The sequence below is a fragment of the Hyperoodon ampullatus genome, assembly GCF_949752795.1.
Source record: "Hyperoodon ampullatus genome assembly, chromosome: 1".
NCBI lineage: Eukaryota > Metazoa > Chordata > Mammalia > Artiodactyla > Ziphiidae > Hyperoodon > Hyperoodon ampullatus.
Window position 1 is genome coordinate 91,234,361 of NC_136914.1, and position 14,992 is coordinate 91,249,352.

At 42.4% G+C, this 14,992-nt stretch overlaps 1 protein-coding gene across 1 annotated transcript in view; it reads left to right on the plus strand.

Annotated features, from left to right (window-relative positions):
* Nucleotides 1–14,992, plus strand: part of CWH43 (cell wall biogenesis 43 C-terminal homolog) — a gene marked incomplete at both ends in the record, with an annotated part of 44,918 nt that overhangs the window by 20,071 nt on the left and 9,855 nt on the right. The window contains 1 exon segment of the mRNA XM_079710951.1: nucleotides 10,410–10,554. Within this exon segment, the coding sequence (XP_079567077.1) occupies nucleotides 10,410–10,554 (145 nt within the window).

A 14,992-nucleotide genomic window follows, 5' to 3' on the forward strand; every position in this document is an offset into this window, starting at 1 on the left:
GTGAATCAGTCATACATATACATCCGTTCCCACATCCCTTCCCTCATGCATCTCCCTCCCTCCCACCCTCCCCATCCCACCCCTCCAGGCGGTCACAAAGCACCGAGCTGATCTCCCTGTGCTATGCGGCTGCTTCCCACTAGCTATCTACCTTACGTTTGGTAGTGTATATATGTCCATGCCTCTCTTTCGCTTTGTCACAGCTTACCCTTCCCCCTCCCCATATCCTCAAGTCCATTCTCAAGTAGGTCTGTGTCTTTATTCCCGTTTTACCCCTAGGTTCTTCATGACATATTTTTTTAATTCCATATATATGTGTTAGCATACGGTATTTGTCTTTCTCTTTCTGACTTACTTCACTCTGTATGACAGACTCTAGGTCTATCCACCTCATTACAAATAGCTCAGTTTCGTTTCTCTTTATGGCTGAGTAATATTCCATTGTATATATGTGCCACATCTTCTTTATCCATTCATCCGATGATGGACACTTAGGTTGTTTCCAGCTCCGGGCTATTGTGAATAGAGCTGCAATGAACATTTTGGTACATGTCTCTTTTTGAATTATGGTTTTCTCAGGGTATATGCCTAGTAGTGGGATTGCTGGGTCACATGGTAGTTCTATTTTTAGTTTTTTAAGGAACCTCCATACTGTTCTCCATAGTGGCTGTACCAATTCACATTCCCACCAGCAGTGCAAGAGTGTTCCCTTTTCTCCACACCCTCTCCAGCATTTATTGTTTCTAGATTTCTTGATGATGGCCATTCTGACTGGTGTGAGATGATATCTCATTGTAGTTTTGATTTGCATTTCTCTAATGATTAATGATGTTGAGCATTCTTTCATGTGTTTGTTGGCAGTCTATATATCTTCTTTGGAGAAATGCCTATTTAAGTCTTCTGCCCATTTTTGGATTGGGTTGTTTGTTTTTTTGCTATTGAGCTGCATGAGCTGTTTATAAATTTTGGAGATTAATCCTTTGTCAGTTGCTTCATTTGCAAATATTTTCTCCCATTCTGAGGGTTGTCTTTTGGTCTTGTTTTTGGCTTCCTTTGCTGTGCAAAAGCTTTGAAGTTTCATTAGGTCCCATTTGTTTATCTTTGTTTTTATTTCCATCTCTCTAGGAGGTGGGTCCAAAAGGATCTTGCTGTGATTTATGTCATAGAGTGTTCTACCTATGTTTTCCTCTAAGAGTTTGATAGTGTCTGGCCTTACATTTAGGTCTTTAATCCATTTTGAGCTTATTTTTGTGTATGGTGTTAGGGAATGATCTAATCTCATACTTTTACATGTCCCTGTCCAGTTTTCCCAGCACCACTTATTGAAGAGGCTGTCCTTTCTCCACTGTACATTCCTGCCTCCTTTATCAAAGATAAGTTGACCATATGTGCGTGGGTTTATCTCTGGGCTTTCTATCCTGTTCCATTGATCTATCTTTCTGTTTTTGTGCCAGTACCACACTGTCTTGATTACTGTAGCTTTGTAGTATACTCTGAAGTCAGGGAGCCTGATTCCTCCAGCTCCGTTTTTCGTTCTCAAGATTGCTTTGGCTATTCGGGGTCTTTTGTTTTTCCAAACAAATTTTGAAATTTTTTGTTCTAGTTCTGTGAAAAATGCCAGTGGTAGTTTGATAGGGATTGCATTGAATCTGTAGATTGCTTTGGGTAGTAGAGTCATTTTCACAATATTGATTCTTCCATTCCAAGAGCATGGTATATCTCTCCAACTATTTGTATCATCTTTAATTTCTTTCATCAGTGTCTTATAATTTTCTGCATACAGGTCTTTTGTCTCCTTAGGTAGGTTTATTCCTAGATATTTTATTCTTTTCGTTGCAATGGTAAATGGGAGTGTTTTCTTGATTTCATTTTCAGATTTTTCATCATTAGTGTACAGGAATGCCAGAGATTTCTGTGCATTAATTTTGTATCCTGCTACTTTACCAAATTCATTGATTAGCTCTAGTAGTTTTCTGGTAGCATCTTTAGGATTCTCTATGTATAGTATCATGTCATCTGCAAACAGTGACAGCTTTACTTCTTCTTTTCCAATTTGGATTCCTTTTATTTCCTTTTCTTCTCTGATTGCTGTGGCTAGAACTTCCAAAACTAAGTTGAATAAGAGTGGTGAGAGTGGGCAGCCTTGTCTTGTTCCTGATCTTAGTGGAAATGGTTTCAGTTTTTCACCATTGAGGACAATGTTGGCTGTGGGTTTGTCATATATGGCCTTTATTATGTTCAGGAAAGTTCCCTCTATGCCTACTTTCTGCAGGGTTTTTATCATAAATGGGTGTTGAATTTTGTCGAGAGCTTTCTCTGCATCTATTGAGATGATCATATGGTTTCCCTCCTTCAATTTGTTAATATGCTGTATCACATTGATTGATTTGCGTATATTGAAGAATCCTTGCATTCCTGGAATAAACCCCACTTGATCATGGTGTATGATCCTTTTAGTGTGCTGTTGGATTCTGTTTGCTAGTATTTTGTTGAGGATTTTTGCATCTATGTTTATCAGTGATACTGGCCTGTAGTTTTCTTTCTTTGTGACATCCTTGCCTGGTTTTGGTATCAAGGTGATGGTGGCCTCGTAGAATGAGTTTGGGAGTGTTCCTTCCTCTGATATTGTTTGGAAGAGTTTGAGAAGGATGGGTGTTAGTTCTTCTCTAAATGTTTGATAGAATTCGCCTGTGAAGCCATCTGGTCCTGGGCTTTTGTTTGTTGGAAGATTTTTAATCACAGTTTCAATTTCAGTGCTTGTGATTGGTCTATTCATATTTTCTATTTCTTCCTGATTCAGTCTTGGCAGGTTGTGCATTTCTAAGAATTTGTCCATTTCTTCCAGGTTGTCCATTTTATTGGCATAGAGTTGCTTGTAGTAATCTCTCATGATCCTTTGTATTTCTGCAGTGTCAGTTGTTACTTCTCCTTTTTCATTTCTAATTCTATTGATTTGAGTCTTCTCCCTTCTTTTCTTGATGAGTCTGGCTAATGGTTTGTCAATTTTGTTTATCTTCTCAAAGAACCAGCTTTTAGTTTGGTTGATCTTTGCTATCGTTTCCTTCATTTCTTTTTCATTTATTTCTGATCTGATCTTTATGATCTCTTTCCTTCTGCTAACTTTGGGGGTTTTTTGTTCTTCTTTCTCTAATTGCTTTAGGTGCAGGGTCAGGTTGTTTACTCGAGATGTTTCCTGTTTCTTAAGGTGGGATTGTATTGCTATAAACTTCCCCCTTAGAACTGCTTTTGCTGCGTCCCATAGGTTTTGGGTCGTCGTGTCTCCATTGTCATTTGTTTCTAGGTATTTTTTAATTTCCTCTTTGATTTCTTCAGTGATCACTTCATTATTCAGTAGTGTATTGTTTAGCCTCCATGTGTTTGTATTTTTTACAGCTCTTTTCCTGTAATTGATATCTAGTCTCATAGCATTGTGGTCAGAAAAGATACTTGATACAATTTCAATTTTCTTAAATTTACCAAGGCTTGATTTGTGACCCAAGATATGATCTATCCTGGAGAATGTTCCATGAGCACTTGAGAAAAATGTGTATTCTGTTGTTTTTGGATAGAATGTCCTATAAATATCAACTAAGTCCATCTTGTTTAATGTATCATTTAAAGCTTGTGTTTCCTTATTTATTTTCATTTTGGATGATCTGTCCATTGGTGAAAGTGGGGTGTTAAAGTCTCCTACTATGATTGTTTTACTGTCGATTTCCCCTTTTATGGCTGTTAGTATTTGCCTTATGTATTGAGGTGCTCCTATGTTGGGTGCATAAATATTTACAATTGTTATATCTTCTTCTTGGATCGATCCCTTTATCGTTATGTAGTGTCCTTCTTTGTCTCTTCTAATAGTCTTTATTTTAAAGTCTATTTTGTCTGATATAAGAATTGCTACTCCAGCTTTCTTTTGATATCCATTTGCATGGAATATCTTTTTCCATCCCCTTACTTTCAATCTGTATGTGTCTCTAGGTCTGAAGTGGGTCTCTTGTAGACAGCATATATATGGGTCTTGTTTTTGTATCCATTCAGGCACTCTGTGTCTTTTGGTGGGAGTATTTAGTCCATTTACATTTAAGGTAATTATTGATATGTATGTTCCTATTCCCATTTCCTTAATTGCTTTGGGTTCGTTATTGTAGGTATATTCCTTCTGCTGTGTTTCTTGCCTAGAGAAGTTCCTTTAGCATTTGTTGTAAAGCTGGTTTGGTGGTGCTGAACTCTCTCAGCTTTTGCTTATCTGTAAAGGTTTTAATTTCTCCATCAAATCTGAATGAGATCCTTGCTGGGTAGTGTAATCTTGGTTGCAGGTTTCTCTCCTTCATCACTTTAATTATGTCCTGCCACTCCCTTCTGGCTTGTAGAGTTTCTGCTGAGAGATCAGCTGTTAACCTGATGGGGATTCCCTTGTGTGTTATTTGTTGTTTTTCCCTTGCTGCTTTTAATATGATTTCTTTGTGTTTAATTTTTGACAGTTTGATTAATATGTGTCTTGGCGTATTTCTCCTTGGATTTATTCTGTATGGGACTCTCTGTGCCTCCTGGACTTGATTAACTATTTCCTTTCCCATATTAGGGAAGTTTTCAACTATAATCTCTTCAAATACTTTCTCAGTCCCTTTCTTTTTGTCTTCTTCTTCTGGAACCCCTATAATTCGAATGTTGGTGCGTTTAATGTTGTCCCAGAGGTCTCTGAGACTGTCCTCTGTTCTTTTCATTCTTTTTTCTTTATTTTGCTCTGCATCAGTTATTTCCACTATTTTATCTTCCACCTCACTTATCCGTTCTTCTGCCTCAGTTATTCTGCTATTGATCCCATCTAGAGTATTTTTCATTTCATTTATTGTGTTTTTAATCGATGCTTGATTCATCTTTAGTTCTTCTAGGTCCTTGTTAACTGTTTCTTGCATATTGTCTATTCTATTTCCAAGATTTTGGATCTTGGAAATAGAATCTTGGATCAGCTTTACTATCATTATTCTGAATTCTTTTTCAGGTAGACTGCCTATTACCTCTTCATTTGTTAGGTCTGGTAGGTTTTTATCTTGCTCCTTCACCTGCTGTGTGTTTTTCTGCCTTCTCATTTTGCTTATGTTACTGTGTTTGGGGTCTCCTTTTTGCAGGCTGCAGATTCGTAGTTCCCGTTGTTTTTGGTGTCTGTCCCCTGTGGCTAAGGTTGTTTCAGTAGGTTGTGTAGGTTTCCTGGTGGGAGGGACTAATGCCTGTGTTCTAGTGGTTGAGGCTCGATCTTGTTTTTCTGGTGGACAGGTCCACGTCTGGTGGTGTGTTTTGGGGTGCCTGTGGCCTTATTATGTTTTTAGGTAGCCTCTCTGCTAATGGGTGGGGTTGTGTTCCTGCCTTGCTAGTTGCTTGGCATAGGGTGACCAGCACTGTAGCTTGCTGGTCGTTGACTGAAGCTGGGTGCTGGTGTTGAGATGCAGATCTCTGGGAGATTTTCGCTGCTTGATATTATGTGGAGCTGGGAGGTCTCTTGTGGACCCGTGTCCTGAAGTTGGCTCTCCCACTTCAGAGGCACAGCACTGACTCCTGGCTGCAGCACCAAGAGCCTTTCATCCACCCGGCTCAGAATAACAGGGAGAAAAAGTAGAAAGAAAGAATTAGTAGAAGAAAGGAAGAGAGAGGGAAAGAAAGGAAGAAGGGAAGAAAGGAAGGAAGGAAGGAAGAAAGAAAGAAAGGAGGCAGGGAGGGAGGAAGGAAAGAAAAAAAGTGGAAAGAAGAAGGGAGGGAGGGAGGGAGGAAAGAAAAAGAAAGAAGGAAAGGAGGAGCGGAGGGAGCGAGGGAGGAAGGGAAGTTAGGAAAAAAAGAAAGAGCAGGTAAAGTAAAATAGAATAAAGTATGAAATATAGTAGCGTTATTAAAATTAAAAAGTAATTATTAAAAAAAAAACGGACAGATAGAACCCTGGGACATATGGTGGAAGCAAAGCTATACAGAGAGAATCTTACACAGAAGATTACACATACACATTCACAAAAAGAGAGCAGGGGGAACAATAAAAAATCTTGCTCTCCAAGTCCACCTCCTCAATTTGGGATAATTCGTTGTAAAAAGAGGAAAAGGGCGAGAAGTCTGAAATCTTGCTCTCTAAGTCCACCTCCTTAATTTGGGATAATTCGTTGTAAAAAGAGGAATAAAAAAAAAGAAAAAAGATAAAAAAGAGGGGGAAAGTCTTAAATCTTGTCCTCAAGGTCCACTTCCTCAATTTGGGATGATTCGCTGTCCATTTATGCACTCCACAGACACAGGGCACATCAAATGGGCCGTGGAGCTTTAATCCGCTGCCTCCGAGGCTGCACAGAGAGATTTCCCTGTCTCTGCTCTCACAGCTCCCGGGTCTCAGCCTTGGACCTGGCCCCGCCTCTGCGCGTAGGTCGCTGGAGGGCGTCAGTTCTTCGCTCAGACAGGACGGGTTTAAAGGAGCCGCTGATTCGGGGGCTCTGGCTCACTCAGGCAGAGGGGAGGGAGGGGCGCGCAGTGTGGGGCGGGCCTGCGGCGGCAGAGGCCGGCGTGACGTTGCAGCAGCCCGAGGCGCTCCGTGCGCTTTCCCGGGAAAGCCGTCCCCGGGTCCCGGGACCCCGGCAGTGGCGGGGTGCACAGGCCCCCCGGAAGGCGGGGCGGACAGTGACCCGCGCTCGCACACAGGCCCCGCGGCGGCGGCGGCAGCAGCAGCCCCAGCGTCCCACGCCCGTCTCCGAGGTCCGCGCCTGTCTCCGGCGCTTCCCCAAGCAGCCCTCTTAATGCCCTCTCCTCGCGCACCAGGAAACAAAAGGGAAAAAAGTCTCTTGCCTCTTAGGCAGCTCCAGACCCTTTCCCCGGACTCCCTCCGGGCTAGCCGTGGTGCACTAACTCCTTCAGGCTCTCTTCCTGCCGCCAGCCCCAGTCCTCTCCCTGCGCTCCGACTGAAAGCCGATACCCGAGCCTCAGCTCCCAGCCCCGCCCGCCCCGGCGGCCGAGCAGACAAGCCTCTCGGGCTGGTGAGTGCCTGAGGGCACCGATCCTCTGCGCCAAAATCTCTCCGCTTTGCCCTCCGCACCCCTGTTGCTGTGCTCTCCTCCGCTACTCCGAAGCTTTCCCCCTCCGCCACCTGCAGTCTCCGCCCGCGAAGGGGCTTGTAGTGTGTGGAAACCTTTCCTCCTTCACGGCTCCCTCCCACTGGTGCAGGTCCCGTCTCTATCCTATTGTCTCTGTTTATTCTTTTTTTCTTTTGCCCTACCCAGGTATGTGGGGAGTTTCTTGCCTTTTGGGGGGTCTGAGGTCTTCTGTCAGCGTTCAGTAGGTGTTCTGTAGTTGTTCCATGTGTAGATGAATTTCTGATGTATCTGTGGGGAGGAAGGTGATCTCCGCGTCTTACTCTTCCGCCATCTTCCTCCGGGCCCCCTACTTATAGGATTCTTGACGGAATTAAATAAGATATATTATCTCATGCAAAGTATGTGACTAGAGTAACTGCTCAGTTAATACTGGCCATTATTATTAAAGCAAATCAGACACCTCTAAGTGTGAAGCACATTGGGCAGCTTTTAAAAAAAGTCATTCATCAAACACGAATCAAGCATCTATTGTGTCCCAAGCACAATGCCAGGTGCAGCCTTTTCCCTTAGAGCCTTAGCTCTTGTCTCACTCTTTTTTTTTTTTTTTTTGCGGTATGCGGGCCTCTCACTGTTGTGGCCTCTCCCGTTGCGGAGCACAGGCTCCGGACGTGCAGGCTCAGCGGCCATGGCTCACGGGCCTAGCTGCTCTGCGGCATATGGGATCTTCCCGGACCGGGGCATGAACCCGTGTCCTCTGCATCGGCAGGCGGACTCTCAACCACTGCGCCACCAGGGGAGCCCCGTCTCACTCTTTAGAAGCCCTATCCACTCCCAACAAGTGACATGAGAAAGTTCATGCTTCAAATAACTTGCGAAGCCATCACTGCATATTTTTGCTTGCCTTTGTTTTTATAATACTAGATAAAAAATTCTTACTCTGAAAAAATAGTGATTTCATTTTCTAGTGATTATGGCATATAAACATGAAATCATATTAGGAATGAATTACAGAATGCTTATGCATGTTATTAGCTGATTCAATGGGATTTCTAAAATCACTGATGACACAAATATCTCTTTACAACCAATAAACAGAAAATAGCAGCATTCCTTAGAAGTTACTTAGGTATACACCATAACTAAAATTGGTATTATTTTAGGTAATTAACTGAGCCACCAGTTAATCACCATGTTTGTTTCTTATAACATGCATAACTGTACAAAGAAGAAAGAGCACAGAACCTGTAGTCTGTAGTTACAGTTATGGTTCTGTTGTAAGATAAACTCAGTGAGCTCCAGTTCCCTTGTCTCTCAAAATCAGATAAAATTATTTTTTCTAGCCCACATCATAGGGCTATTGGGCTGATCAAATATGAACAGATAAGAAAACATAAAACGTGTTCAATCTCTCTCTTTCCCCCTGTCTCCTAATTCCTCACCCTCCTTTCTTTATACCCATACATACATATAGGTTTTATTTTTATTATTATCACTGGGTAAAATTTATCTCCTGAGAAAATGTAAAGCCAAATTCACAGATTATTTTCTGATAATATATTGCTAAAACATATTTGAATGAAAGATCTATCTGTGGTGCAGTGACTTTGGCATTCTCTAGATTGGATTTGAATCCCAGTTGTGTGTCAGAAGGAATAGAATTCACTGCAGACTTAATGAAGGGACTACTTACCACGATGTTGGAAGGGTCAGAGGAACAGATAAGAGATGCTAAGGTACTCAGACAGTAGTAATGGTGGGGAATCAGTACCATCCTTAGGGCTGAAGGGACAGGTAGAGGAAACAGTATTCCCAGAGCCCCGTTTGATCTGGAACCAGAAGAGGGGCCACCAGGCATGAGGAATGCAGCTCGAAGAAATACTCCAATTTATCTCTCTTCCTACCGAAACCTCACTGGAAATTAGTAGACAAGGAAGCCCAGGAGATGAAATCTGCAGAGACCAGCCTCCAGGGCATAGAGAAGGGCTGGGAATGGATCTAGGCAAAGATGTTTAGCAAATGGTCATCCTTTTCACTCTTCTGTTTCTTGAGACATCTTTTAATAGCGCTCAGCTGTCTATACATAAGAATGGATAAGCTTAGTCCTGTCTTCTGATCCTACCTCAATGAGGTTTCTCCAGTCTTCTCAGCTCTTGGTGATCTCCCTCTATCTTCCTTTGTCATTGATTTTTCTTAACAGTCATTTATTAGCTGTCTTACTCTGTAAGTGCCTATGTTGGTCTGCTGCCCATTTGCTTTTGGATCCATTCCTGGTTCAGCTTCCTTCCAGCTACAGATTGCAGGAAACCACATTTCCCAGAGTCTGTTGCCTTCTGGCTTCTGGGTAGGTTTAGCCAATGGGACGCACTAATGCAAGGCTGGAGGAGGGGAGGAGACAGAGTACTTCTCATTCTCTCTCTCTTCTTTCTCTGTTGTCTCTGGCAGCAGCTAAGTCTCTTCTGTGGCTCCAACTCCTCCTTCAATGGCCCTGGATCCTTCTAAGTAGCCTCCTCCATAGTACCATTTCCCACCAGTTAGGACTGGCTTGTGGACTCTGGGAATATCACCTCTTCCTGTTGTCCCTCTAGCCCTAGAGGTCGTAGAGGTTTCTCACTGCTACTAAACTCTAGTTGCTTCACTGATTCCTGTTTGGCTTCCTATCACCTAGTAGCCAATCCCTTGTATTAAATTCACTTTGTTTGAAACACCTAGAGTGGTTTCAGTTTTTCTTGCTGGATCATGCAAATATGATGTCCTTATTTTTCCCCAGACAGACTGACTATAAACCCCTCAGAGTCTTGATGTACTTGCCTGATTGTCTCAGTTACACACTTATAGTACTTAGCATGATAAAAGCAGCACACTTAGCCAGTATTTGACCAGGAGAGCCAGGGAGGCTTTCAGAAACATTCAGTTGAAGGAGCTGAGTAGGTTAACAAACCTGGTGTGTCCTGTGAATGTTAGTATTCTCCCTCTTACCGGTACTCCTTGCTATTTTTTTTTAAAACTACTAATCTTTAGCTGTAATACTGATGACCAGGTCTTAGATTATTGTTATAATTTCTTCTGATGAAAAGTTGAGCAATTGCTGTTTTTAGATGTTTATATCCACTCGACTCCAAATGATTTGTGGGGAAAGGTCATGTTCTTGGTCAAGTTTGTCAGCCTGCTCAGTTGAAGCACTATAGCTGTCTTGCTCATTTGCATAACATTAAGTCAGTGTGTCCCAGTAGGAATTATTCTGGGTTTGTGCAGTGTTTGAAGATATTCTTTGGGAACTTAGTTAGGTACCTAATATTTTTTAAAAATTGTTTTGCAAATACAGTAAAGAGGTATATTTTTGCATTTTTTCAGAGATGACCTCGATAGGAAACTTCAAGCTATTGCTGTTTCAAAACTACTGAAAAATAGCTCTGAGCAAGTGATATTTCTGGGATATATCACTTCAGCACCTGGTTCCAGAGATTATCTACAGCTCATTGAATGTGGCACTGTGAAGGTAACACAATCTTAATAGGATTTCTGATTTCTTAAATAAAGTGTTTCTTCTTCATGTTTTGAAAAACCTAACCCAACATTGTAATATGTATCCTGATTATCTACTGCTGCATGGGAAACTACCAAAAAACATACTGGCTTTAAGTAGCATTCATCTCTTTGCTCATAAATCTGCAATTTGGACAGGACTTAGTGGGGATGGCTCATCTCTGCTCTGCACAGCTAGGTGGCTCACCTGGGGCCTGGAGGAGCCACTTTGCAGATGACACATTAGTGGCAAGTTGGTGGGGCTGTTGACTAGGAGCTCAGCTGGGGCTTTGGGCTCAGCCTACTGCTTCCTCTCCGTGAGCTGCTTAGGCTTCTTTCCTGCATGATGGCTGGGTTCTAAGAGTGAGTGTCCTAAGAGAACCAGGAAGAAGTTGTATTGCCTTGTATGACCTAGCCTTGTAAGTCATATAATGTGATTTCTGCTGTCATCACAAGCCTGCTCACATTCAAGTGGAAGAAACATAAACCCCATGTCTCGATGAGAGGAGTATCAAAGTCACATTATAAGAATGCCATATGGCAAGTGGATTATTGTAGCCGTGTTTAGAAAATACAATCTGCCACATTGTACAAGTTAATCATGATGAGAGTAAAAGATAAAATGGCATACAGAGAGGCTGGCTGATCAGGGCCTCACTAAACGACACTGAATTTGTCCTTACCTGTTCAGATCCCAAACGGTTGAATTTCTCAGTGTATCCAGATATAATCATACTCTGGGAAACTGACAGACAAATCAAATCTTTGAGACATATATACACTAGAAGGTTAAATGCATTCGTTTATAATGAGAAATACAATTATTATATTTAGTTAAGCCCTATGTAGATTTCTTGGTCCTTTACATGTCTTTTTTTTTTTTACTTCATTGTCTTGAGATAATATCTGCAAACAAAAAAACTTATCCCTTTTATCAAGTGCTTGGAAAGACAGGTGAGAGAGAGCGTTGTATGATGAGGGTGTTCTGTATGTGACAGAAAACACAAAACGACAGTGGCTTAAATAAGAGAAGTATAGCTCTTTATGTAAAAGTCTGGGCAGGTGATTCACCACTAGTACGGCACTTTGTGGTACCAGGAGTGTGCTCCTTCTATCTTGTGGCTCCACATTACAAGGCTTTCACTCCCAAGTTTGCCTCATGGTCCAAGATGGCAGCATCCTTTTTCTAGTTAGCAAGAGGGAGGAAGGGATACAGAGGGGACCAAGGGCATATGCAACTTATCTCTAAGGCAAATTCCAGGAAACTGACCTCTTCTACCTACATTTCATTGACTGGAATTTAGTCATTGGCCATACCTCACTGTACGGGAAGTTGAGAGATGCAGTATTTAATCTTGATACCCTTATACTTAGCTAAAAATCCTACAACTTTGGAAGAGAGGCAAGGCAGATATTAAGGAGATGAGTTAATCTCTGCCCTAGTGGATAAGGCAGAAGTGGAGCCAAGATGGATTCCTAATTTTGGCTTTGGTCAGAGGGTTTATGATGGTGACCCTTATTATTATAGAGAATACATAAGGAAGAAGAGTTTTGCAAAGAAGATGAGTTCAGCTTTAGGCTGAGTTGAGGCATCTGTGGGGTATTAGTGGAGCTGTCCATTAGACAGCTGGACATACGGATCGGGAACTGAGAAGGGCTTTCAGGACTAGAGATACAGATTAAGGAGTTGCCACCATCTAGGTCATCATTAAAACCATGGAAGGGGATGATATTGCTTATGGAGTTAGAGAATTGCAAGAGGAAGACCAAAGAAAACTCCTGATAGAGTCACATTTAGTGTGGCTATCATGGGGGTGATGGGTGAGGGAAGAGGAGGGAGATTATCTCAGAAAAGAGATTAAGGAGAAGTCAGAAGAGTAAGAGGAAAATCTGGAGAGTGGAATCACAGGGGTTGTATTAGTTATTTATTAGTGCATCACTGTGTAAGCTACAAACCTTAGTGGCTTAAAAAGAACAATGGTCCAATATCCTCATGACTGTGTGGGTCTACTGAGTGGTTTTCTGTTCTTGCCTGCATTCATTCGTGGAGTCAGCTGGTGGCTGTGGCTGGGGAGGTCTGACATGTCCCCACTCACTGGTCTGGGGCCTTGGTGCTGGTTGTTGGCTGGACCTCTCCATGTAGTCTCTCATCACTAGCCTACCTGGTGCCACATTTACCAGCTTTGTGACCTTGAGGCAAGTTATTTAACCCTTCTGGGCCTCAATGTCCACATCTATAAAGAGGGGATAGTAATACCTATTGTATCATAGGGTTGTTCTGAGGATGAAAATAAAGTAATGCCTGAAAAGCCCTAAGCCTTGCATGTAGGAGGCACTTAATAAGTGGTAGCTACATATTTGTATTATGTACGTCTGGCTGTATGTATCAAATCACATTAGATAAATGTGTAAGTATATGGTCTATAAAGTATAGAAGACTACTACACAAGATGATACTTGGCAAATTTAAGAAAAAATCGATTGTGTCCTAATAAGAGAATTTGTGTGTGTGTGTGTGTGTAAGAGGAATTTTATTTGATTTTTATTTAATACTCTGTTGGGTTCCACTGTCACAGTCAGAAGCTGTGTCAAGATTGGCAGTGGACAGACACTGTAAAACTCTTAGAGGAGAACATAGGCAGAAGACTCTATGACATAAATCACAGCAAGATCCTTTTTGACCCACCTCCTAGAGAAATGGAAATAAAAACAAAAATAAACAAATGGGACTTAATGAAACTTAAAAGCTTTTGCACAGCAAAGGAAACCATAAAAAAGAGGAAAAGACAACCCTCAGAATGGGAGAAAATATTTGCAAACGAAGCAACTGACAAAGGATTAATCTCCAAAATATACAAACAGCTCATACAGCTCAATATCAAAATAAACAACCCGGGCTTCCCTGGTGGCGCAGTGGTTGAGAGTCTGCCTGCCGATGCCGGGGACACGGGTTCGTGCCCCGGTCCGGGAAGATCCCACATGCCACAGAATGGCTGGGCCCGTGAGCCATGGCCGCTGAGCCTGCGCGTCCGGAGTCTGTGCTCCACAACGGGAGAGGCCACAACGGCGAGAGGCCCGCGTACTGCAAAAAAAACCTCCAAAAAACCAAAAAAAAAAAACCAAAAAAACAACCCAATCCAAAAATGGGCAGAAGACCCTAAATAGACATTTCTCCAACAAACACATGAAAAGATGCTCAACATCACGAATCATTAGAGAAATGCAAATCAAAAGTACAATGAGGTATCACCTCACACCAGTCAGAATGGCCATCATGAAAAAAATCTACAAACAATAAATGCTGGAGGGAGTGTGGAGAAAAGGGAACCCTCTTGCACTGTTGGTGGGAATGTATGTAAATTGATACAGCCACTATGGAGAACAGTATGAAGGTTCCTTAAAAAACTAAAAATAGAACTACCATGCGACCCGGCAATCCCACTACTGGGCATATACCCTGAGAAAACCATAATTCAAAAAGAGTCATGTACCACAATGTTCATTGTAGCTCTCTTCACGATAGCCAGGACATGGAAGCAACCTGAGTGTCCATCGACAGATGAATGGATAAAGAAGATGTGGCACATATATACAATGGAATATTACTCAGCCGTAAAAAGAAAGGAAATTGAATTACTTGTAGTGAGGTGGATGGACCTAGAGTCTGTCATACAGAGTGAAGTAATTCAGAAAGAGAAAAACAAATACCGTATGCTAACACATATATATGGAATCTAAGGGGAAAAAAAAAAAGGTTCTGGGGCTTCCCTGGTGGCGCAGTGGTTGAGAGTCCGCCTGCCAATGCAGGACACGATTTTGTGCCCCGGTCCGGGAAGATCCCACATGCCGCGGAGCGGCTGGGCCCGTGAGCCATGGCCGCTGAGCCTGCGTGTCCGGAGCCTGTGCTCCGCAACGGGAGAGGCCACAACAGTGAGAGGCCCGCATACCACAAAAACAAAAAAAACAAAAAAACAAAAAAAAAACGGTTCTGAAGAACCTAGGGGCAGGACAGGAATAAAGACGCAGATGTAGAGCATGGACTTGCGGACATGGGGAGGGGGAAGGGTAAGCTGGGACAAAGTGAGAGAGTGGCATGGACTTATACATACTACCAAATGTAAAATAGATAGCTAGTGGGAAGCAGCCACATAGCACAGGGAGATCAGCTCGGTGCTTTGTGACCACCTAGAGGGGTGGGATAGGGAGGGTGGGAGGGAGGGAGATGCAAGAGGGAGGAGATATGGGGATATATGTATATGTATAGCTGATTCACTTTGTTATAAAGCAGAAAGTAGCACACCATTGTAAAGCAATTTTACTCCAATAAAGATGTTAGAAAAAAAAAAAAGATTTGCAGTGGATTCTTTTGCTGTGGCCTCTCCCGTTGCGGAGCACAGGCTCCAGACGCACAG